Raw genomic sequence first — 23,454 nt, 5'->3', positions numbered from 1 at the left:
GTGTACGTCGTTTCTGTGGGTACAATAAAGTTCTCATAAAACATCTCTACAGATATGACTTTCATATGGTTTTATTTGTGTTCCGTGTGGAAAATAACAGCATAAACTCATTAACCTTCCAGATCTGTTCCAATATATTTACCAAAATCGTTAGAATATAGGCACACTACATAAAAGCAAATGGTGACTCCAATTCAGTCAGAACCACTGTAGTGAAAAAGCCTGTTACTGTATTTCAGTCTGCAGTAATTCATATTATGCTTCAATCACAACTGAAGTACAAATAAGCCTCTACCGCCTTGTGACTAGGAAAAATCGGTGGTTGCCTGGTAACTGCATCGAATTTTTCTGCTGTCACACACCGATGGCAAGCGATTGGGTCACCACTAATGACTGCAAAGCAATTGGACAGGTTGCCTGATGGGAGGCAACCTGTCTCCAAATAATTGCAGCACAGCTTGGACCGACTGCAATCACTCATAGACAGACTGTCACAGGCTTACTAATAGCTAATTTATTGATGCAGACAGATTGCCAACACAGCAATCAATTTACAGCAACATACATTTCTGTTTAATGTAAATTTCTCTGCATGCACAAAATTTTGGATTTTCACCAATTTCTCACAGCTAATCACTAATTATCACAAATAGATTGCACGTTAATGCCAACTTGACCCCAAATTGACTGACAGCTGACTGACTCCACCTTATTGCCGTTTAATTGCCATTGTTGATGCACCAAAGTTGCTTTGAAGACAACAGCTGACTTCCAAGCAACTAGCTCAAAGTCAACAAGATGCCATGTTCATTGCACATGCTGTGGTCTCCAAACATTAGGCAGTATTGCTCTTTTCTGGGGGGTCCCTACCTTCCCATGGTAGGTAGCACTGTTGTTATCAAGTAACAGGACTGCAAACTGAGCTCAACTTTTTGACTTGTCAGCAATAAAGCTAGTATTTTAAATGAGGCTCATTTCTTCCTCTGAATCTTGGAAATATGTTGTAGTTCTGATTTTCAAAAATAAATGCTTGGACTTCAAAGTACAGAATTCACAAACACAAAGTGGATCTAACAAGTAAATACACTGGAGTCTGGGACAAGTCTGCTGTTGCTTGGAGTAATTTAAAGTGAGAGGAAATGGGATAAATAAACAAACTACCCTCCAACTTTCATAGCAAGATAGAATGAATTTACACACTGCCATCAGTTTCTGTAGATTTAAACAGAGGGGATCCAACTAACCTAGATCTTGTCCAAAGTTATTACATGTGGATTTTTTATGTTTTGGCACTCATCCATGAGGGACTCTGGGAAAATCAATGCAAGAAGAAAGAGTCCAGCATGCAGGCTCCAGATGCTTCACATCAAGTAAATAACACGTAAATAGTAAATTAATGAGCTTCAAAGTTACTTGTTGGTTGATTTTGTTATCTTTGGGTAAAAACCACGCTAAACCTCTTTCCATCCTCTATTCTCAGCTAAACTAACTCCATGCTGTTGCTTAATATACAGCAGACTGCCATGAGAGTATAAGCAATATCACACTGCCGTCTCATAACATGATAAAAAAAACAACCCCAGATTGTTCTGATTTAAGGCACATTACTGCTATAGCACCAAGATCTCCATCTAATCTTGATCGAAATGCTGTGAACGAGACCATGAGATGTGAGGGCTGCCTCTGTGAAGTGCTGCTGGAAGAGGATGTGATTAATCCCTGCAGGTTCTAGGACACCAGACAGACACAAGAGCTGCTCTCATTGGATGGTAATGAGTCATCAATGAAGACACAACTGAGGATGCAAGGTCGAGTTCAAGCTTGTCAGCCTCTAGAGTTGTACGAGATTTGGAAAGACAGAAGATGCTTCAAACATTACTCAATAATGTCATTCTATAAACACCTCAACGTGTAAATGCAGCTCTCAGCTTCAGTTCATGAGGAAAAACAGAAAAAAAAGAATCATCAGAAACATGAGCAGACGTGACATATCGCATGTTTTTCTAGTAGTGTATGTTACATTCTGTTCCCTGCAAAAGAAATACATGAAATAAAATAAACTTTTGGCAGGCAGATAATGTACAGCAGTTGTTCCACTTATTGTTTGGAAGCTTACAATGAAATGTAATTGAAGCAGATTGCTGCAGGAATGCTCTCATTTCTCCGCTATGTCATAGTCCATTAGGACGATACGCTTAGGTTTCTTTCTCTGTGCAACACTGGTGGAAATATGAGATGTTTCAGGGAGTGTGTGTGCGTTTATTGACTTGGAAAGCAGCTCTGTGAGTGCGTACGTGTGCATAGTGTGCACCCTGTGTACTTTTTCTGTGCTGCCCTTTCGGATGCCGAAGGATTGTCTGAATATGTCATGCTTACTGGCAGTACCGTGTCACGTTGTCCCAAGTTCAAAATGCTGAACACAAACATTGCTTAACAGCAGCAAAACTTTTTAAAAATTTAAATTTCTACACTGAACAGTGTCCTTTAAAAGGCAGTTTACCACCAAAACACAGGTTAACTGGATTCATTCTTATTCACACTGAGCAAACCTTGCAGGGAATTCCCCCACCTGATTATGCAATAGTATAGCCATGATGACATTTAGACACAATGTATTTCATTGTAGCAGCAAAAGTGGGGCAACAACGGACAAGCTTAAAGTTGATTTTTAATGCATTTTTCTGATGAAATGCTACAGAAACAGGAAGTTCAGACTAATTTTTTATTATAATTATTTGGCTTCCATGGTTTTTGGTTATGGTGATTTTTATTTCCTTTAAACAGGAAGATACTGAAGGCGTGTCTGCATTTTTGTCCTCAGGCAACCAACAGTGGAGAATATCACTCTCACCACCTTAAACTGTGGATTTTGAGATGGGAGTGTCATGTGGAAGGAAAATATGTTTCTCACTTTTCATTTGATATCACTTTAAACTTGGGTTTCTAACTGCTAAATATGGAAATTACATGTGAATTAATTATGAATTAATTACTCTTTTTTTAACATTTAATAAATTACAAACATAACCAAAACATGCATGAGAAGGTATCACTGGGTATTATAGATTTTTAAAAAGATTTTATAAAAACCCAAGGAACCCCTGAAATATAGCTATGAGCAAACCAGAGTGTGAACTCAACAGCCCATTACTGCATGATCATTTCACCTACAGAGAATTAAATATGTCATATGTCTTCATCTATTGATCTATAAGAGTGTGTTAAACTACTGATTGTATTTTTACTGTGAAGTTCTGCCTGTCCTGCAAGATTAATGCCCATTGTCATGCATGGCTAACAGTAGCATTCAACTTTTCGATACAAAGCCTTTTATCTAGACTCAGTATTTACACATATATTATTTCAACACTGAAGCATGTCAGTATTTATTTTATGTAAAACCTCTTTTTATTTAAAAATGAACTTGATCATTTATGACAATTAATTTTAGTCACTTAAGTCAAAAGAAGACAGTTCTTCGCATCCGCAGTTATTTATATTTGGTGGCATGGCTCTAGTCTTTCACCTTTCCATCTTTCCTTGATGCATTCATATGTTGAAAACCTAAGACGGGAGAGTAGCAGCAAGGTCCTCGTATAAAAAGGAGCAGGCATCAATGACCACAGACATTATTTAAGTTAGACACAGCATAAATTGAAGAGGTGGGCAGCAAAGCGGCTTGCAGATGAACAGCAGCGGTAAAGCAGCTTATATAGCTTATATAGCTCACCCTATGTAAAATCAGCCAAATCATTAGCTGATGTGAACTCACACTAAGATCATTTGATCTGTCTATACTAATACTATGCTAAACTCTATGCGTAGTGCCAACAGGTGCCAACAACCATCCTCAAATTAACTGCAGTCTGAATTTTCTGCTTCCAAGTTCTGAATGGGGAAATACAGTTTTACCTAATAAGTAGACATGAAAGCAAGATTGTGCCTGATGATTTGATGGCAGCTTTCTGATAGTTGAAGCTTAAAATGAATTCCAGCAGTACTTTAACAAAACAGACTGTTCTTGTGTCAAATTTGTTGCTATAGAAAGAACATATAAAGATAAGGAGGTCTTACCTATGAAGGGGATTGAATCCAGAGAGTCATCCAAGTTGTTGGATCCGGACTTTTGCCGTGTGTCTCCCAGCCTTCTCAGATGCATCTCCCTGTAGCTGTCACTAGACGTCCAGCACATCGCTGCATCTGCAGAGCCTGCTTTCACTAAGTGTGGTGACTTATGAGTCACTCCTCTCTGGTTGTCGTTAACAGCTATTACATAGGACGGAGGGCGAACATGAGCAGTTCCAGAGTTTTTGTCCCTTCTGAGGACCACAACGGTAGCATCAGGTCCTTCAACACCTTCTGCAAGACTGCCGTTAGTCCATACAAGAGAATTAGTGGAACTAGAGGTTTCTTTGACCTTTGGCTTTTGGGTGACAGCTCCATTACTGGTAGAAGCACTGCCAGCACTTTGTAGTTGTCTCTGCGTGGGCAGTTTAGACGAAGGACCAGAGCAAGAGGAGGATCTGGCTGCTAGCCCCGCCTCTGACCTGCTCTCTATTTTCAGACTGTCAGCCCTGGACCTGAGCTGCAGGTGCAGAGGGGAGGAGTAGCCCATATGGTTGCCCATGATGTTAGCTCTTTGGTCTTTTAGAGGGTCCATGGGTTTAGTGGAAGGTATAGCAGGTGAGGTGTCTGAAATGGCATTTTTGACAGGCAGACGTGACGGCCTCATTATGATGCCATCTGTCCTCGATGGTAGTGCAGAATCTGTTGTACCTTTAGTAAACACAGGAGCTGCTAGAGGCGAGTTGGAAAATCCCTGTCCTTCTTCCTCTTGTCCAGTGAGACTCCTGTTTAGATGAGGTAAAGCCCTCAACTCAGATCCCTGCCTGCTAGCCCTGGCTTCCTCTCCCTGACCCAGCTGAAGCCTGTCCTCCACTCCCAACCTGTCTCCAGAGAGACGCCCACCTAGCTCTCCGGGATGCTGACCCAGGTAATCACAAGACCGAGCACGAGGTTTGGTGACTCCTGTTGGGGTTGAGAAAGGCAGAGCATCCTGTGAAGCGCTACGAGGCCAGTTCCTAGTTGTTATCGTCCTCTCTGCCCCGCCTCCTAGCCTCTCCTGGGAGGCGCTGCGTAAAGGAGCTGTCACTGCAGCACCTTGACTACCTGTATCCACCCCACGGTCACTGGATGCACTCCTGCGTCTAACCTGGGATTCCAGTGCCCCTCTCTGACTGGCAACGGGAGGAGATGTTGTTCGTTGCTGGGTGTAGACAGAACTAGAACTGGAAGCTGCACGCAAGGTGTCCAAGCGTTCCTGGATGGTGCGGCAGCCATAACTGTGCAGTCTTTTGGCATCAATATAGTCCTTATAGGTGGTGTAGTTTTTCCAGTCAATGTTCTGGTGAGGGGAGGTGGAGGGAGCTGTGGGAGAGGGTGAGTAGTGGTTGGCGCTGGGTGAGATGGCAGTGGAGAACGTGTCCTGCGAGGCCCGTCCAGGTGGAGATAAGGTGTCAGGATAGATTCCAGGTCTAGAAGTTGAGGAAGGGGGGTAGACTGGCATTTCTGTGGTGCGTGAGGAGGGGTACTGTAACTGAGCGCTCCCAGGGACTGAGGGAATAAGGGGTCTTGGTCGGGCCGAGCCAGAATCTGTTGTAGGACCATACCGGTTTTCCTCAGTCCTGTGGCTGGGTCCAGCCCGGGCCACCCGAGACCCCCTCTCGATCTGATCAGGGGGCACTGTCCTCACATTGTCATTACAGACACACACCACTGTCTGAGACTTTGACGTCTGCTGGGGAGGAGAAGGAGGAACAGGAATTTCCACCCGATAGCTCTTCTCTGTGGCGCCCCCTCGCCTCCCTGGTCCTTGAACTGGCCCTCTGGGAGTCTCAGTGACAGTGACAGGCTCTGATGACTGAGCCATGCCTGCAGCCTTGACTTCTATCCGTGGGTAACATATGGGAGGGGGCTCAGGGATATTCTGGGCATTTCCGCTGTATGCCTCATTTCCTTTGAGGTATGCATCCTGGGAATACGCCTGCAAGAGATTATAAGAAATTATATCACTTTGGTTGCAGAGAGGTTTAAGAGCTAAACCAATCCCATCACATCCACAGAGATCAACCTAACCAGAGAACAGATATTTTAAACTCTCTTAAAGGACAAGCATGGAGTGGGAAGTGCTGTAGAGTTGACACAACAACACTTGACACAAATATAACTGGTGCAGACGCATTTCCAAAAATATCCAAGAATACAAAGAGTGGGATATCCATTTTTGCCCTGTCATCTCATTTCTCAAGCAGTATTGCTAAAGATGCATTTACAACCACATCTCATATTACACCTCCACTGCCATTTCAGCCACAATAGCATGTTCCTATAGAAATACTACATCTGCAGTACAAAAACATTGTAGCTCAAGTTACAAAACTGGAGAAGGGCTCGTAATCCACAAGTGTCATTTATTGACAGGAGTCTTTGTATGAGCTGACAAGATTATCAGAAAGTCAAACACTGCTGCATACCCACAGCAAACTGGACGTGACAGATGGGACAACTGGATTGATCCCGTCTATACCACTAAATGAATAGCACGCCATTTCTTCAAATCAAACACAGCTCTGCTCAAAGTTTCTCAATTCTTTTTCTAGGAGACGGCAAACAAATGTTGCAGCCTAAACTCCTCTGTAAAAAAAGAAACAAGTGGGAAAAGGAGGCTGCCAGAGAGGGCAATAAGTAGAGAAAGAAAGCTGGAAAATCCAGAATAAACCCTCAGAGTCTGAGTGAGGATTAATCTGGCAGGGGCTTACCCACCTTTGGTACCGAAGAGTGTGCCCTGAGGCATGAGGAGAGGGTGAACGGGGGTCTCCTCTGTCTGCCGTTGGCAGCTAACGTTACTTCTGTCAGCATGGCTTCACAATTCTACAGTCACTGAAGCCACCGAGGTACTTTCCGTGATAAAAAGTTAAAGAAAAACACTTTGTTTTGCCACAGATGGCGTCAGGAAAAAACTCCTGGCTGCATACTGAACAGACTGTATTTCCACATCCTTTCAGCACAGACGTTCTTGAGAAAATGAAAGGGAGAGAGTTGTGGCGTTGGACTTTAATCGATTGCACTCTACCTGAGGTGTCAGATTACAGCTGCATTAACAGTAACAGCACTACCTCAGCTGCCGGGTGCCTCCCTCTGAAACTACGTTCAATCCAAGAGAAGTCAATTTCCTCACCGTGGAAAGCACAGAGGGAAATTTAGAAGGTCTGTTGACAGACGATTTCAGGGCATTTGTTTATCCTTTAAACACATCTTTCCCGTCTTTCCCTTAACCTACTTATCAGGGTAAGAGAAAAACACCCTGCTCTACCTGTCCTACCACTGCAAACACAATCTCAAGACAAGGGGAGATCTTTCATAAGAGGTGAAGGAAAGTGGAAGATGAGAAGATTAGTATGATTTCCCTTCTTACCAAAGCAGTGATATCCCTGGAAAACTGCAGTCCACAGGTTAGATAAATGGAAGCAGAGAGAGAAAAAAGGAAATAAAGAGAGTAAACAGGTAAGAATAAAGAGATAAAGAGGTACCAACGATAGACTTCGGCAAAAGCTAAAAATACATCTCGCTGTAGGAAGGCTGAACAGAGGCATCACGGTCAGTCAAAGTGGAAAAATAAGAATTGAAAAGAGCGCAGCTGCCCATTTGGTGTTCGTCTTAGACCTGAATACCTTCCTGAGCCTCGTTGTTTGTCCCCATTATTTCGTCCCCTCACCTTCCTCCGCCTCCACCACACAGCACAGTCGCTGTCAGAACACACTGGCAAATATATTCTGCTGGCTTTTTCTCCTTCTACATACTCTGCATTTCTTCCCTTTGCTCTGTCACTCTCACCTGCTCACTGTGGTAACGCCCCTCCCTTGCCCTTCCTCGCCGGCTCCTGGAGCATTTCGTCGCCCTTGTGTGTTACACTCTCTCCACACTTGCCTCTTTCCTCGTCTTCCCTCTGATCTGTCAGATGCTGCACTGTCAGATTTTTTTTTTTTTTTTTTTGCTCTTTTGGGTGAGCACCCTTACTTGCCTGATCTGCACCAGCTTCCGCCTTGTAAACAGAGCACTGAGGGGAGTCAGCTGACTGCAGCTGCACTCCCTCCGGTTAGGACTCAGTATCTCCCAAAACATATTTACTGGTACTTGTGTTGCCGCTTCAAGCTCCTTTTATCTTATGGAAACAATATTAGATCGAGTCTTCTCAATCTTGTCAATATGAGCTCCACATGAATACCAGAAATTTCATATATTTCCGTTTTATGGGATAGAATCTAATGCACAAGATCAAATATTAAATATGGAATGAGAACTATGAGCTTGTTTATTCACATTTCACTTTTATGTGGGGGCTCATTCTAGATTTTAAATAGGTCAGATTGTTGTGAACTGTACATTAAAATGGTGAAATTAACTCTGATTGTTGTTTTCCTCCATGAGGAGAAACAGCTAATTGCTTCCTTTGAATCCCTTGTGAGCTCTGATTCATTCCAAAAGGCCAAAAGCAACTTTCTGTGGCTTTTTGGTGAGCTGAGGCCAAACTAACAAGCTATGTGAGGAATTTAGCAACACGGTGGGATCTGACTCAGCTCTCTGCTTCAACGGTGATTTTCCCAAGCAGAGGTGAGAAACGTGTGGCGACTGGTTTGACACGGCTTTGCAATGTTATCGTCTGAGGTGCTCTGGACCCTGACTGATGCCGTATGCTGGTTGTTTGCGTCACTGAGCTCCTCAGGCTGATCGGTATAAACTCGCGGAGCTGCGGCACGAAACCCGGCTAGGCGGCGTTCCTATTTGCTGGTTTTACTCCTGGCTTTTTGAAAACTAGCCCACCCACATGGGACAATCAATACAAGCTTTAAGTATAAGAACAACCCTTAAGAAACATTGCATAGAGTGGGTGGTTAAACATTGACTCAACACTGGAATGATTACTAGAGTTCCTCCACAGTGGATTAATCATGTGACTACAAACTGCAGCCTGTAAATCCCTGCTAGTCTTGACTAGCTAGCCACACATTTTTCTCATCATAAGATGTTTTCTCCTGATGCTCAAATTGATGTAAATATTTGTTTTATTTAAAAACGTAAATAAAATAATAAATTATGGTGTAATTGTCATTAATACTGTACTGTGGCGCCATATGACATCTGAGGTCATCATACTTGGTAAACCCTAACACAACCCTAACCCTTTCATTTGGAGAAAGGTAAAACAGACTCTTTTAGATAAAAATGTGAATAGTTTTTGACGTGTGCCAGTCAGAATGATTATTTTAGTTGTTTATTGATTGCAAAGACTAGCAGAATATTTTAATGAAAACAAAACTTGTGTATTCTGTTTGCCTGGGTTATGCATGATTTGCATCTATGCTGAATCCATGTAGAGGCCACCAAGTAACCTATGCAAGTGGCCAGTGCTGTTGCCAGCATTGTGCCACCAACACACTAGTTGGTTCTGGAGTTTCTCTATTTGAATGGATCCATTGTATTCCAGTCAAGGTGAAAAATGAAGATAAACCGATGATGGTACTGAACAGGCCAATCACAGTCTTTACAGGCTGCACTGACGCAGCGCAGTTAGTTTCTAAGAGTCACGGCGTCGGGTTTCAGAAGGGTTTGTGGTCACAGCGTACCTCCGGCATAGATTTAACTCAGAAGCTTAGATCCCACTTTAGAGTCACAGACCTCAGAGGGTTAGGCAAAACAGCATAATTTGCAGCCAGTAACACAAGTTGTCTGCTTTGGAGTCTGGACACCAAACTGACAATTTAAAGCAACTGTTTGGCTACATGGCAAGCATCTGTGGAGCTGCTGCAAGAAAAATCTGACAAGTAAAGTTTTCTCTGGCTCCAGCTGCACAGTGGAGAGCCACAGAAAATGAATCTAAAAGCAAACTTCAAGAATGATCTTGTCTGTAGCCAGCATTTTGAAAGGGATGATGAATGTGACTATTGTTGGATAAAAAAATTCCTTACTGAGTCATATTTGTTCATTGAGCCGGGAAACCAGGTGCAACCAAGGTAATGCTTTTGTATATTGCTACACAGGTTAGCTGACTATACGTTACTGTATATACCCGACTGTTTGACACAATCACAAGCAAAACAGTGACAGCGAACAAAGTAAAATACTGTAAAGTATCTCATTGAGTCTGGTTTGTTTGACACATCCAGAGCATTTTTCTTCAGCAGAACAAAGGTGATTATTTAATGTAATTTCAAAAGATTAACAGGTTAAGTTTTAGTATGCCTGCACACATACTGCACGATGGATGGAATGAAGAGACAGACATTTTAATGTCAACATAAGTGAAAATTAATTATAGCCATTCATAACCTAATCCTAGAGTCTTAAAAGCTGCTCTCCAGTTTTACAACTGGGGATTATCTCTTTAGATGTTTGTGCACTTGTGGTATTTACAGATAAACAAATGCTTACCAGCTGCAAAATGTCCTCATCCTTTGGCATCACACAGAGTTCCAGCAAGGCATCACTGATGGATGATAAACATAAGAGAGAGAGAAAGACAGAGAGAGAAAGACAGAGAGAGAAACAGTTATAACATAGACCTCAAGGACGTGTGAACATTTCTCGTAAGAAATGGCCAGGTGACATATTAAAGGAAAAAAAAACTTGACTCTTAACCACTGCAGTGACAGGGTTGGGTGTCTTTGTTATGCCATTGGGGGCATTTCAATGGCAAACTTTGGATTGTAATGTGATTGGTATCTTCTAGAATGAGAACCTGGGCCAGGCCACACCAGCAGGACATATATTAAAGGGCTGAATGACTAAAGTTTCAAAGCAAATGTTAAATGAGATCTCAACCCAACTGAACATCTCTGGGAGATGTTGGACTCATCAGATTAAGGTCTCGCCATGTCTGCATTAGAGATGGACCGATCCGATATTACGTATCGGTCCGATACTGACCTAAATTACTGGATCGGATATCGGAGAAAAATAAAAAATTTAATCCGATCCATTAAATATCATGAAAGCACCTCACAAAACTTGCAACACGCCGTAACTCACCTCAGAACGTTAGCATGTCGGAGCAGTATGCATCAGGTGATAGAGCGGCTGTGGCATGCGGGACCTGTCGGTGGTCTGGATAGCATGTGGAGCTTCGCTAGCAACCCGGCATTTCATCTCCGACAAAGTTATCCCCGAGAGAAGTAAAGCAAGTGTGTAAGTCCATCTCTGAATGTTTGTAAAGCATTCCTGCGTTAAGCTTAACAAACGATATATGGAGCGACTGCCTCTCCTGCTGCTACTTCAATCATGAAACTGCTTAACGATCAGCTGATCGGCTTTTCTGTCGCGAGTCCGTCTCTCTGGTTTGTTTTTGGCCCACTTTGCACCAGAAAGAGGAAACCAGCGGCTGAACAACAGCAGCACGTTTAAGCTTGATCAGCTGTTGTTAGAATGTATTTAATATTACTTTCTACTCGAGGATCTTTTTCTACGTAGCTGACGGCTGGTAACTGTGCAGGGGCGGATCTAGCAAAGTTTAGCCAGGGGGGCCGATAGGGCATGAACAGGGAAAAGGGGGCACAAAGACATACTTTTCTTTCTTATTCTCATTTAAAATGTCTAGCTTTTAATAAATAATTATCCGAATCTTACACCCAAAGTTTTAATTTGATGTAAAATGAATAGAAGTCCATTACTGTATATAGTGACTATTAAGTCTAATATATATACCCTAGTAAGCTATAGTACTTTTTCCTTTGGGAAGGTACCATCTGTGCAGTCTGCAATTTTGTTGAAGAAAGATGTTGAATCTATTTAATATTTCTTGAAAAATAATTGATTTCTGTGCATTTTTTTTCACACTGCATCAAATTAAGGTTGATTACGTTGATTAAGCATCATGAGGTGGAGCGTGAGGGGTGGTTCCCTATTTTTTATTTATTTATTTTTGTTGTTGCTGGGAGTTGGAACCCTATTAGTTAGGTTGCTTAATATTTACGCTAAGTACTCTTTAAAATACCAGAATAGGGAGGATGGTGTAGGTTTAAGTTTATTAGATTGATCAGTATTGCTGAACTATGAAATATTTTTTTTTTGCATATAGGTATAACAGAATAGCTTTAGTGTAGTTGTTGTTTTAAACTTGAGTATGAACTTATACAAAATGCAGCAAGATATTTAAAAAAAAAAACAGTTTTGTTGATTAAAAAACATTATATCGGATTCATATCGGTATCGGCAGATATCCAAATTTATGATATCGGTATCGGTATCGGACATAAAAAAGTGGTATCGTGCCATCTCTAGTCTGCATGTGCTGATGCGTGGATGACTCAGGTCTGCTGTAGCTGTGCACTGTCACCAGAAGGAAGAGTCAAAAATATGAGGGCTACTCTTATTTGTGTTGTTATTTCTGAAGCAGGGATGTTCAACTCATTTCACTTTATGAGCCAAATACACCCCACTTTGATCTTAAGTTTATGTTAATTCAAATAAAATGTCTGGATTGGAGTCTTTTCTGGGCCACGGGCCTTATGTTTCACATTCCCGTTCTTCTTTTTTCTGGTTCACCTCCCGAGCTTGTTTGTACAACATTGTCCTTTTTTGTTTTTTCAAAGCACCACACTGAAAGTCCCTTTGACTAACAGAAAGTGTGCGTAAACGTCAAAGCATCTGCCGGGAAGCACTCATGGGCTTAGCTGGAAAGTGTCTCAAAGTGTGTGAGGCTGTTAAGCTGGGCACTGGGATTGGTCTATTAAGAATGACGTGAAACCGAATGTTAAAAACAACATGTGCTGCTATTTAGATTGTTTTTTCCACATTTCTTCCTCTCCCTGGTGAAGCCTGCTATCATTCTCTTTCCTGTTCCATTTCAAACATTCACCATTCTTGGGAGGACTGCATGCAAGTGTTTCTCCAAAGCATCTGCATATTACAGTCTTTCTCTCTCTAAGTGCAACCAAAAAGTCATGCAAGCAAACACAAATGCAGGGCCTCATATTCTGCATGAGGCAGCACTCTCCAAAATCATAACGGTGTTGCCACAGAGTAACAGAAACTGGCATTTTCCCAACTGTAGTTTGTTTACTTTGGTCTGAATCAGCTGATAAATTTGTAAAACTCTAGATGTTTCCCATTTTTTGGTTTCTTTTAATAACACTAACAATAAAAACTACGTGAGAATGTTGAGTCCGCTTATTGGCCACATGTGTCGGAGACGGGAGAAACAAAAATCAATCAATATGGAAGCGTACCTTGTTGCTTGTCTAAGCGAGCTCTTTAAATTTATGGCCAGTTGCCAAGGTTATCATACTCAGCATACTCGGGGCGATTACCTGGAGGACTACGTAACCCTGCGCTGACGGATGCTCCACGCCAGTCCGTTAATCACCTCTCTGTGGTAACTAGACTCCCGCGAAAGCGTTGCGCTAATGTTTTATTGGAACTGCGTTAAACCTGCCTTCTTGTGTTTAAGATTTCGATCCGGCATCCAGTGTCTGCCACCTGCCTGTCCTCCTGCTCGATTGGATCACCTGGTGCTTCATCTGGCCTCGTCACTAACTCCACGAATTCCCTTTTCACGGACCTTCCCACTTCCCTCCCGAGCCCCACGGTCCCACTCCGAGTGTAAGCCCGCTACTCTAACCTTGTCTTGTTGTGCTCCCCAGCTTCCCGGCTCACTAGTAATCTTCTCCCCTTTCTGTTGCAGCCTCCCACGGTCCCGATTCCGGCTTCCCCGTGTCATTTGTTTCCCCGGGTTTTTTAGTTCCTTATTTGCTCCTCTGGTTTTCCCGGGCCGCCTTTTGTTATTTACAGTAAAGTGTCCTTTCCTGCTAACACTTGAGTCTGCTTCTGGATCCTTTTGTGCACACGCACCTCGGTGCATGACAACAGGAAACATTTCACTTAGACTAGGTGGGCCAGACTGGGGTCAGATCACGTTTTCATCATAAATGGAGATCATGAAAAAGACTGTTTTTTGGTCCACAACACAGTGCCCCAATCAAAGTGCACCAAAGAGGATAAAAGAGTCAGACTTTGATTTATGCTAGTATTCTTTTGTCACGTCTCTGTACATCTTTTCACAGCTAAATGTAACACGTGGATGTGAAAGCATGTGGGCTTTCTCTGAGAAGGAAACTCTCTGCTAAAAAGGAACATGTTTCCCAACATCTCTAACTCCTTTCCCATCAATAAGCCACAAACATTTATGAAAGGATTAGATCTTGTGAGTCATTCAGGCTTTTTGTTTTCCCTCAAAATGAATCATTAACTGAAACGTGCAATCTTACCTGTTCTGGATCAAGGCTATGACTTGAGAGTATGTCTTCCCAATGATGCTCTCTCCATTCACCTTCACTATCCGATCCCCTGGGCAGAAAAGAAAAAGAATAGATGAAAGAGCAGCACGTGTTTGTGCTCTGAAAAATGATCTGAAATCACAGTCAACGTGATTATTGACTGAAGAAACCACGATGGAGTGACTCCTTCCAGCACAAACACACATTTGTGTTCAGATCAAAGGAGAATCGTAATACCAGCGCATGTTTATGTATGTAAAAACCCCATGTTAGGACCTATCTCCAAGTTTTCTGAAGATGGCCATCATACAGGAAGAGAGGGGAGGTGAGTTTAGGAGTGAAACTAAATAATTGTGGGAAAATACCACTTGCTTGTCCCAGGAGGAGAGCGAACAGATAAAGGCAGGCAGCTTTAGACGGCTTGTCTGGACCGCTTTACATTTCCTGTAAAACAACGTGCTAACCTGGCAGTAATTCTGGCAGCAGTAAGCCATCACCTAAATTCCAGGGAAACTGTAAAGAGCAGGAGCTGATCCATGCTTTCACCAAAAAGGGGATATTTTTATGTTCGCTGATTAAAATTAGAACTGATTCCTGTTTTGATAAGACAAGAAAAAAAGTGGGAGATGTACAAAGACAAATTTAAGGAGAGGTCAGAATAACAGCGTGCATATTACACTTTGCTCAACCCCCCACGAAGGAGCCATCTGTTATTTTGTAACCTCATATCTGTTTTGCCTGGCAGTTTACAAGGAAGTGAGTTACCTACAGTACAGACGTGAAGAAATCTTGGCATAGAAAAGCACTTTGAGGTCAGATATGAGACAGGCAGAGTTAATCAGATCTGCCGGTTATTACACTGTGTGTGTGTGTTAATGTGACTGTGTGTGTGTGTGTGTGTGACTGTGTGTGTGTGTGTGTGTGTGTGTGTGTGTGTGTGTGTGTGTGTGTGTGTGTGTGTGTGTGTGTGTGTGTTTTTGTGTGTACCTGTACAGAGTCCAGCTCCGTGGGCGGGACCTCCCTCCTTCACTTGCTTGACGAAAATCGTGTCCATTGGCTCCAGACGATTCCTCTGTCTCCCTGGCAACCAGAGAGTGAGAGAGAGAGTGAGCACACATGCAGAATGGCGATTGGTCACACAGTTAGGAAAAGCAGCAGCAGTGGAGTCATAACTAGGCCAAATTGCATTGGGAGAATTTAACAGCTTCAATATTCTGCTGATGATGCTGATTATTGCATATTTCCCCTTTGAAGCCCTGAAATGATGTAAATGCACACAGTTTGTAGCAAAAACACGAAGTCCAAGGAAAGTATAGAAAAAGGAGAGTCTATAAATTTTAGACTGTTGATAGATGATGACTTGCAGAGTTTTTTTTCCTGTCTCAAAGAGTTATTTTTTGAAGGTGATTGTGTACATGAGTATGACTGCTACACATACACTTTATGGATAAATATACTGGGCCACCTGTACTGGGAGCTGCTAAGCTTGGGAAACTGATACTACAAAGGTTCTGGCGAACCGTTTTTGTGCTGATGTCAATGCCAGAGGAGGTTTGGAGCGCTACAGTTCAATTTATTTAGCAGCTTTTACACACTTTTAACACTCTGCAATTCCCGCTCTGCAACTTTATGCGGTCTGCCACTTCATGGCTGAGTTGCTGTGGTTCCTAAACACTTCCCCTTTGCAATAATACCACTTACAGTTGATGAATGAAAAGCTAGCGCAGAATACATTTCAAGAACTGACTTGTTGCAATGGTGGCATCCTGTTACAGCACCACGCTCAAATTCAATGAGCTCTTTGGAGAAACCCATTCTTTCATGAATGTTTGTAAAGGCAGACTACATGACTGGGTGCTCGCTGCTATGGGACTGAAAATTCAAAAGTTTAAGATGTATACCCCAATATGTTCATATTGAGTATAGTTAGGGCAAAGGATAGTCTGTGCATTCTCCTGTTATTTGTGAGAATACCTACTTAGTAAAGATAACTTTACTCAGGAAAAACAGCTTACAAAAATAGAAAAAGAATCCAATGAATAAAGTTGGAAGGTTCAGTAGTGATAAAAAATCACTTCCATCAGAACTAAATATTTGGAAAAATTTTCAGCCATTTTCATTTTTCCTCTTGTCCAAAGGAAACACCTGGGTTTTCAGTCAGTTTAAAGCAGCAGAGATTTATTTTGCTCTTTCTTTACTTTAAAAGTCGAAATGCAACAAAATAAGTGCTGTTAATATATAATCAAGTTGCCTGCTGTCACCAGATGTTGTATTTTGGGTGTTTTTCACTATCTTACTAAACATGCTGCAGCTAACAGTTAGTCAGCTGTTTGGTGAATGAGAAAAACCTTTCATTGTCATATGCACTGTCACAGAGGGTTTCAATTGTCCTTAAAGTCCAAGGTCAGATCTTTTGTTGTTTTTCTTATCAGTAATTCAAAAAACAAAAGGAAATGCATTGAATTAAATTAAAACAATGAAAAACATATTACAAGCTAGGATTAAATAGCTAAAATGTTTGATATCTGCTCAGAAAATAGCCAAACAGGTTAATTTTATTACATTAGCTAACACTGAATGACGCCTTATTTTCAGTTCTGATCAGTGTTGCATTTTCAAACTTAACACACCGACTTCTTTAGCAGAGCTACACAGAAAAATATATTATTTCACATCTCAAAATGTCATCATCATAACATCCAAACACTGTGCATCAGTTCACATCCTTTCACTGGCTAAGGACAGCGAGGGGAGGTCACAGGATGCTGACATGGCTGCACGCGAACAAGCCACAAAGGAGGTCACTTTCATATGGCAGAGGGAAAGCTACCACAGCATGCCATGTGACGTACAGTGAGGCAGGCTAGTGGAGAAAACGTAGCTGATTAAGGATCAATACTATCATATTTCAAACATATTCAGACAGCATCTATCTAAAGGTATAGCCAGCAGTTATCCTTGTGTGTAATGAAGATAATAACTGTCTTTAACTGAGCCCATTAAGCCACAATCTCAGTTAACATCGGCTGCCTTTGAGAGCCCACGGGCTTTGCAGAAGTGCAACATCAGAGCATCCCCACTGTTCTTCCCTCAGGGAACGCTGACGACCGTGCCCTGCTTTGAGTTCACACATGCATTTACTAGCCAGAGGTTACTCTGACAGTCGGTGTGTTTTAGAGCTCTGAACAGCTGGACCGGAGCAGATGTTGCTAAAGAAAAACTTCAAAGATGAGGAAACATTCACTGAGTTTACACATGTTGGTCTGGGATCCAACTTGTAACACTGTGTCCCTTTTTTCCTAAAATCATGACTACATCCAGACTGCATGCATTTAATGTCGAATTCCTGCTGGGAGGAACCACAGAAATGTTTCCAGAAGAGCCCGTTGTAATGCAAGTGTGTCACCTTAGTCGTCCTCTTTCCCTGCAAGCCAGCATGTTCAATGTTTATACCACTGCCTCCCTCCTGTGGCTGAATGTGTTACTGCAGGAAATTAACATCCATTATACTGGAGGTTTATAATATTTACTAAAAGGAACAGCATCTGCTGATAAATGTTGTCCCTTGTATGTTCTGGTTTATTTAATCCTCACAATGACAATACCATTATCTCAACCATGTTAGTTCAGGAAGCTATAATGTCACAGATTTCATATGCAAGCTTTAGGTATACAAAAGTCAGTTTATTACTCTGATGTCAACATTAAATGCACTTCAGAGTTTGACTGAGAGCAGCTGCACGGTTGTTTCTGATCCAGCAGAAGGCAGCAGAGGCTGTAAAATGACTCATCACCCAGGTATAGCGTAAAACTGTTAAGAGCAGCTTTTCACTCTTCATGCTGATATGATGTCATTGAATTACCCGGTGACTAAACAGTTACCAAAACCTTTGCATGCTGACATTGTGGCTCTTCAGCACTCCAAAACAAGCGATGAAAGCTGCACTGATGCATTAGGGCGTGATGTTACAGGCACATTTAAGGACGTGACTGACCCATGCCGTAGCTACAGATGTCAACAAATACTCTCCCCTCCCTCCCCCCTCTCAGTGTGTGTACTAAGCAGGTTCCCCCTCTGCTATTAGCCAAACTCAGCAGGCTCCAGCTCTGCAGCAGAAATTGGATTGTGGAAGTTTCCATGCGCTGCAGCTAGATGAACGGGATTAAATATGGAAAGCTTTGGATAGATTTAATGCTCCCAACTGTCTTAAAGCAGAAACTATTATGTGGATTAATGAAATACATCAGTCCGCCTCAAAATGATTTCAGCTCATCTGAAACACAGATGGACAGCTGAATAACCGCAGTGATTTTTGGCGGGAAAATCTTTCACAAATAACACTTATGAACCAGCTTGCGTCACCCTTTTACATCACAGTAAAAAGGCATATGACTAAAGCAAACTGTGGCAAAGAAAGCATGTGCAACCTGTAAGGTGCCAGCATAGGTATATACACTATAATGTCAAAGGTACTGAGCCACCTACACTCTACCACCTACCCATGATCTGTTCTACTATGGACACCCATGCCAAGAAGCTCCTGGCGTTCAGTTTTGTGCTGCCGGTAATGTCAGAGGAGTTACTGAGTCAGCAGAGCATTGGCAGTTTTTACACACTAGGCCTTTGCACTTGGTGACCTCGCTCTTTAACTTTACCTGGCCTGGCACTTCATAGCTGAGTTGCTGTGGTTTCTTAATACTTCCAGATTGCAATAATACCACTAACAGCTGATTGTGAAATATCTAAGAGGGAAAAACAATCACTAACATACTTGATGCAACATTACCCACTGGTTCACAAAGGTTTGTAAAGGCAGACTGCTTTCATTTTATGCACCAAATGGACTGAAAACATTTAATATGTGTGGCCCAGTACATATAGAGTATATAAACCACAGACTGTATATAAAAGATGGGATTAGAAGCCATATCATCACCTATTAATTTCTATAATCCTAGATATAATCCTACATAGGTGGTTGGATTAAACTATAATTGAGTGAGATATCAAATCAGTCTGAATCCTAAAGCAGCCACGCTTTAAGATACTATATAACTGAAATGGTTGACCTGCTAAAAAGAAAAATACTACTTATAGACAAAAGATCTATAACAGGCAATAAACATGTTTATTTTATCTTTAAAAATGAGAATTTTACAGTTGACTCCGTGGTGGAGCCAGCCTCAAGCAGCCATTAGACGAAATGCCTTTAAAAATGACTTCAGGTATTCTGTTTATCCATGTAAAGGCAAGGGAAAACATCGAATGGGATGAGCTCATTTGCTTGAAAAAAGGTCCTTAAATGACTAATCCATTACTAACATATTATTATTTTGACTTGTTTAGAGAAGCAATTCTTTCAGATTTACATTTGTGGAACCAAAAGTACAACTGAAACGCAATGTTGACACATCTTAATCCATTCAAACCCGAGACAGCTTCTTATCAAGGCCTTTTGGCACTGTTCAAATAGTCTCCAAATACCAAATACCATGCATTTTTGTTCATTTCCTCCATAACTGAAACAAAGTCAGAGAGAAGAGGAAACCAGACATACGTGCATAGACATGCGTTCATGTTTTTTCTGTTGTTTTCAGTTTGAATCAGTTTTATCAGGTAATTCACTTGACTTTTTGAACCTAGATTTAAATGCTTAATGGATGCTGCAAATTAGCTCCAGCTAGATGCTTTGTATTCATTACGTCTGTATTACGGCTTGCACATATGCAGCAGTATTTATCTGTATTTCTTCCTTTGTATTTATGTTCCAATCTAGAATTTTACAGTCAAAGGCTTCAGCACTACTTCCTGACTTCAACAAGCTTGTGTCTGGCTCAGGTCCCTGGCTGCACAGCTGGGCCTGGTTGCGTGGGCCAGCTCCCCGCCCCCCCGTTGTTTTGGGTTAGATAATGTTATTCTACAGAGGGCTGGGCCCGCTGCCCACTCCCTGGATTAACCCTGGCGTAATGCCTCTCTGTCCATCTCGCTGTTCTCTACCACTTGTGTCACTCGTGCATTTGTAAGCATTTCAAATACTAATAAGAAGGTCTGTGCTGGAGTTTAGATGGTTATCTATGACAGGTCCGCTCCATTGGGGAAATATCAAAATGGGAGGTGCCTGACCCTGACACAAGGCAGTCCCCCCATAGTGCAGGAAGGTCAAAGCACAAGTACACTGCACATAAATCCATAAACTCTAACTTCCTCGAAAAGCAGAGCTTGTTTTAAGGCCAAACATGCGCTCAAAGAAACTGAATTGCTTCAAGGCAGAAGATCATGAAAATAAATACTGTAATTCTGCCCTTCCTTCTTCAGTTTCCATAAAGAAACAACGTACACAGTTCACACAAGCCAGTCCAAAGACAACTCTACTGTGAAAGCCTAAACTCTGCTGAAACACCTGTGTACCCGAGCCCCGACCTCTCTGAAACACTGAACAAACCCACATCCTTACAAACTGCATCAACAATGATGCGGCGACTTGTAGCTGCCGACATCAGACGGGCCAGTCTTATTTCACTAAACACTGGTTTTTGTTAACAGCCACACAGCTTTCTGACAGTAACATAAACACACGCTGGAGCAGGGCATGTCAATACATCTTGAAACCCCTGTCATCACCATTCGAGTTAACTCAGGAGTGAGTCAGCTGTGTTTGTGGCACCTCTACACAGGCCAGAGTGTTGCTGTATTTTTGAGGCCAGTGGTGAAAACTGTTAAGGTTTCGAATGTTGACTGAAGTTGTGGCTTGTCAGGAGCAAACAAGCTGTGATTGGTCAGCTTCTAATTCCAGTTACACAGAGTTAGAGTTGTTGTCATCAATGATGATGTCTCAAGATCAATTTCTACTTCTGCCTTTAATCCATGTAAATGCAAGTGTCTGACGCTGTTGCAAGTATTTATACTTGTATCCATACGCCTGAACTTTTATGCAATTTTGCCAAGACACTAGTTGGCGAAGGGAGTTTCTCTCTGTAAATCTAAAACGGAAAGTTTTCACATAAATATTAATCAAAACCTAAAATGTAGACATCTCAAAAGGGACCTACTGTATTTACTATATAAAAGTAATAACATTCTCTTCTGTTCATTTCACTGGAAATCTAATTTGTAATAAAGAAACTGCACCTCTTCAACATATGAATAATGAAGACTGACCACATGCTATTGGTTGAGCAAGAAAAACAGCATTTATGCGCCCTGAAGTACCATGTTTTCATCAAACAGATTCTAAAATACCTCAAATACAAATTCCTGGTAAATTTGGCCACCACATACAATGCTACTATTATTCACAATCCAAGTAATGATATCATCAACACAATATGTAGTAAGAAATGTAACCTAATATGTATGTGTAACACCCAGCAGGGCTGGATTCCTGCAGTTCCGGGATCATTAGAATATAAGTTACTTCCAGGACTCCAGCATTCCTAACCTGGGACACACGCCGAGGTAGAAACACATGCCTAACAGTACTGTGTGCATATGTCCACTCATCACATCAGATTTACACACAAACATGTCTGGTGTTTTTTCTCACCAGGGCAGGAAGGTGGTGGAGTACTTTCCATCACTTTTTTTCTAAGAATCACACATACCACAATCCACTGAGGGGAAAGCGGATATGTATTGACATTACACTGACATGCACAGCAAAAAGAAAAAAATCAGTATTTTGTTTTCTTTCTGTGAAACAAGCCAAACTATCCACCAGGGGAGTTCAAGTTCAAGTGAGGGAACAAGTGACAAACATCTGGAGGCACATGGGGTAATTTTAGTCTAAAATGTTGTCTCGGGTCTCTTGGAAAATGAGCTAAACCTGTCCCCTTAACACTGATTTTCCACTTGCAACTCAACAACAGTAACCAGGCCTGTCGAGCTTCTAATTACTTCACACATGTTGAAGCTGCATTCATGGGTCTGTACTGTGAATTATTGCTTTCGTTGCCTTTTCGTAACCAAAATACCAAATCAAATATCGAAGGAGTGGCAAAGCCCAAGAAATGTGCTATTCGCGTTGGCTGTTAATTGTTCTTTTTACATGAACGTGCAATTTTGTAGGTGGATTACGGTGTAATCTATGCTTGAGTCATTCAGTTTAATAATACTTTTTGTCCATTTAGGTGTAGTTAATTTTATCTTACCATCACAGCTTTATAATAACTGAAGCTGTTTTGAAATTCATCCACTTAGAATGAATTTCAAAACAGCTTCAGCTTTGAAATTCCTGCTCAGTGTCGTGCTCCTTTCAAACACATGCCAAGCAAACTGATCACACCGTGCACATTTTGTACAAAGGGCAGGTGTTACTCATGGAGCACCGTGACATCAAAACTACTGATTTACTTGTCATGTGGGTTGAAATGTGACATTTTCATATACTTTATTACCTCTTGAGGTGAGTTTGGCTGTAGTTACCAGTGTGAAATAGTTAGTAGTTTGTAAAATTCAGCTTTTAAAGTATCTTATTTAATTCTGTTTGTGAGGCAACCAATGTACTGATGTTTTTAAGGGGGTTTGTTTTGTTTTTGTATTTCCCTTTTCTGTGGATTTTTTTTTTCATTTGACTCAGAGCCATCTGGTCAGATGATTTTGCCTGGGTTGTTTAATGTTTGCATCACTTTTTACGCACAACGATGTAAGTAATGGGGGGATTTATATTTTTGCATTAAATCTAATCTTTCCTACATCACAACTTATGCCATAACCTATTGTGAATGTAGCATAATCTCATGTCACTTCAGCCTACAACAACTGTGATTGGCCAGTCTAGTTGCACTGGTGCATTTCCGGCTAGCTCTCCTTCTGCTGCCACTTTTCAAGCTGACTGAAAGAGAGAAGATCAACCTGATGAGCCAAACCTCATTGGCAACTTAAGTTGCAATGGCAAAGTTGCAGAGGAATGCTCGACATACCGCGCGCAAAGCTAAGGGTCTCCCACAAGCAAGGACCTTAGCCACGTGCGTACGCAATGTAGCAGGCTTTACATAGCTTCACCCAGAAGTCCTAAATAGGCTTAAGCAGCCATCAAGTGCATATTTAAGAGTTGTTTTTACAAAATACTGACTTTAGAACCAGTCAAACAAGAACATTTATAACTTCCCTCACTCACTATATCTGCAA

At 41.7% G+C, this 23,454-nt stretch overlaps 1 protein-coding gene across 7 annotated transcripts in view; it reads right to left on the bottom strand.

The window, feature by feature from the left end:
- arhgap21a (Rho GTPase activating protein 21a) overlaps nucleotides 1–23,454 on the bottom strand; it is a 102,490-nt gene that overhangs the window by 17,696 nt on the left and 61,340 nt on the right. For 3 of the 7 annotated variants that reach the window (XM_085419096.1, XM_085419093.1, XM_085419095.1), the window contains 5 exons: nucleotides 15,315–15,407; nucleotides 14,319–14,397; nucleotides 10,489–10,543; nucleotides 7,475–7,498; nucleotides 4,075–6,043 (listed from right to left, as the gene is read on the bottom strand). In XM_085419096.1, coding sequence (XP_085275222.1) covers nucleotides 4,075–6,043; nucleotides 7,475–7,498; nucleotides 10,489–10,543; nucleotides 14,319–14,397; nucleotides 15,315–15,407 — 2,220 coding nt within the window. Of the gene's footprint in view, nucleotides 1–4,074; nucleotides 6,044–6,822; nucleotides 7,059–7,474; nucleotides 7,499–10,488; nucleotides 10,544–11,085; nucleotides 12,115–14,318; nucleotides 14,398–15,314; nucleotides 15,408–23,454 lie in introns of those variants that run through there. The other 4 variants (XM_085419094.1, XM_085419098.1, XM_085419099.1 and 1 more) reach the window with 4 other exon arrangements.

This window comes from Rhamphochromis longiceps, linkage group LG9 (genome assembly GCF_057381845.1).
Source record: "Rhamphochromis longiceps isolate RC_006_pf linkage group LG9, R_longiceps_female_GT1.1, whole genome shotgun sequence".
NCBI classification, from domain to species: domain Eukaryota; kingdom Metazoa; phylum Chordata; class Actinopteri; order Cichliformes; family Cichlidae; genus Rhamphochromis; species Rhamphochromis longiceps.
Note: the sequence above shows the minus strand (reverse complement) of the source record. Positions and strands in the feature narration are given on the sequence as shown.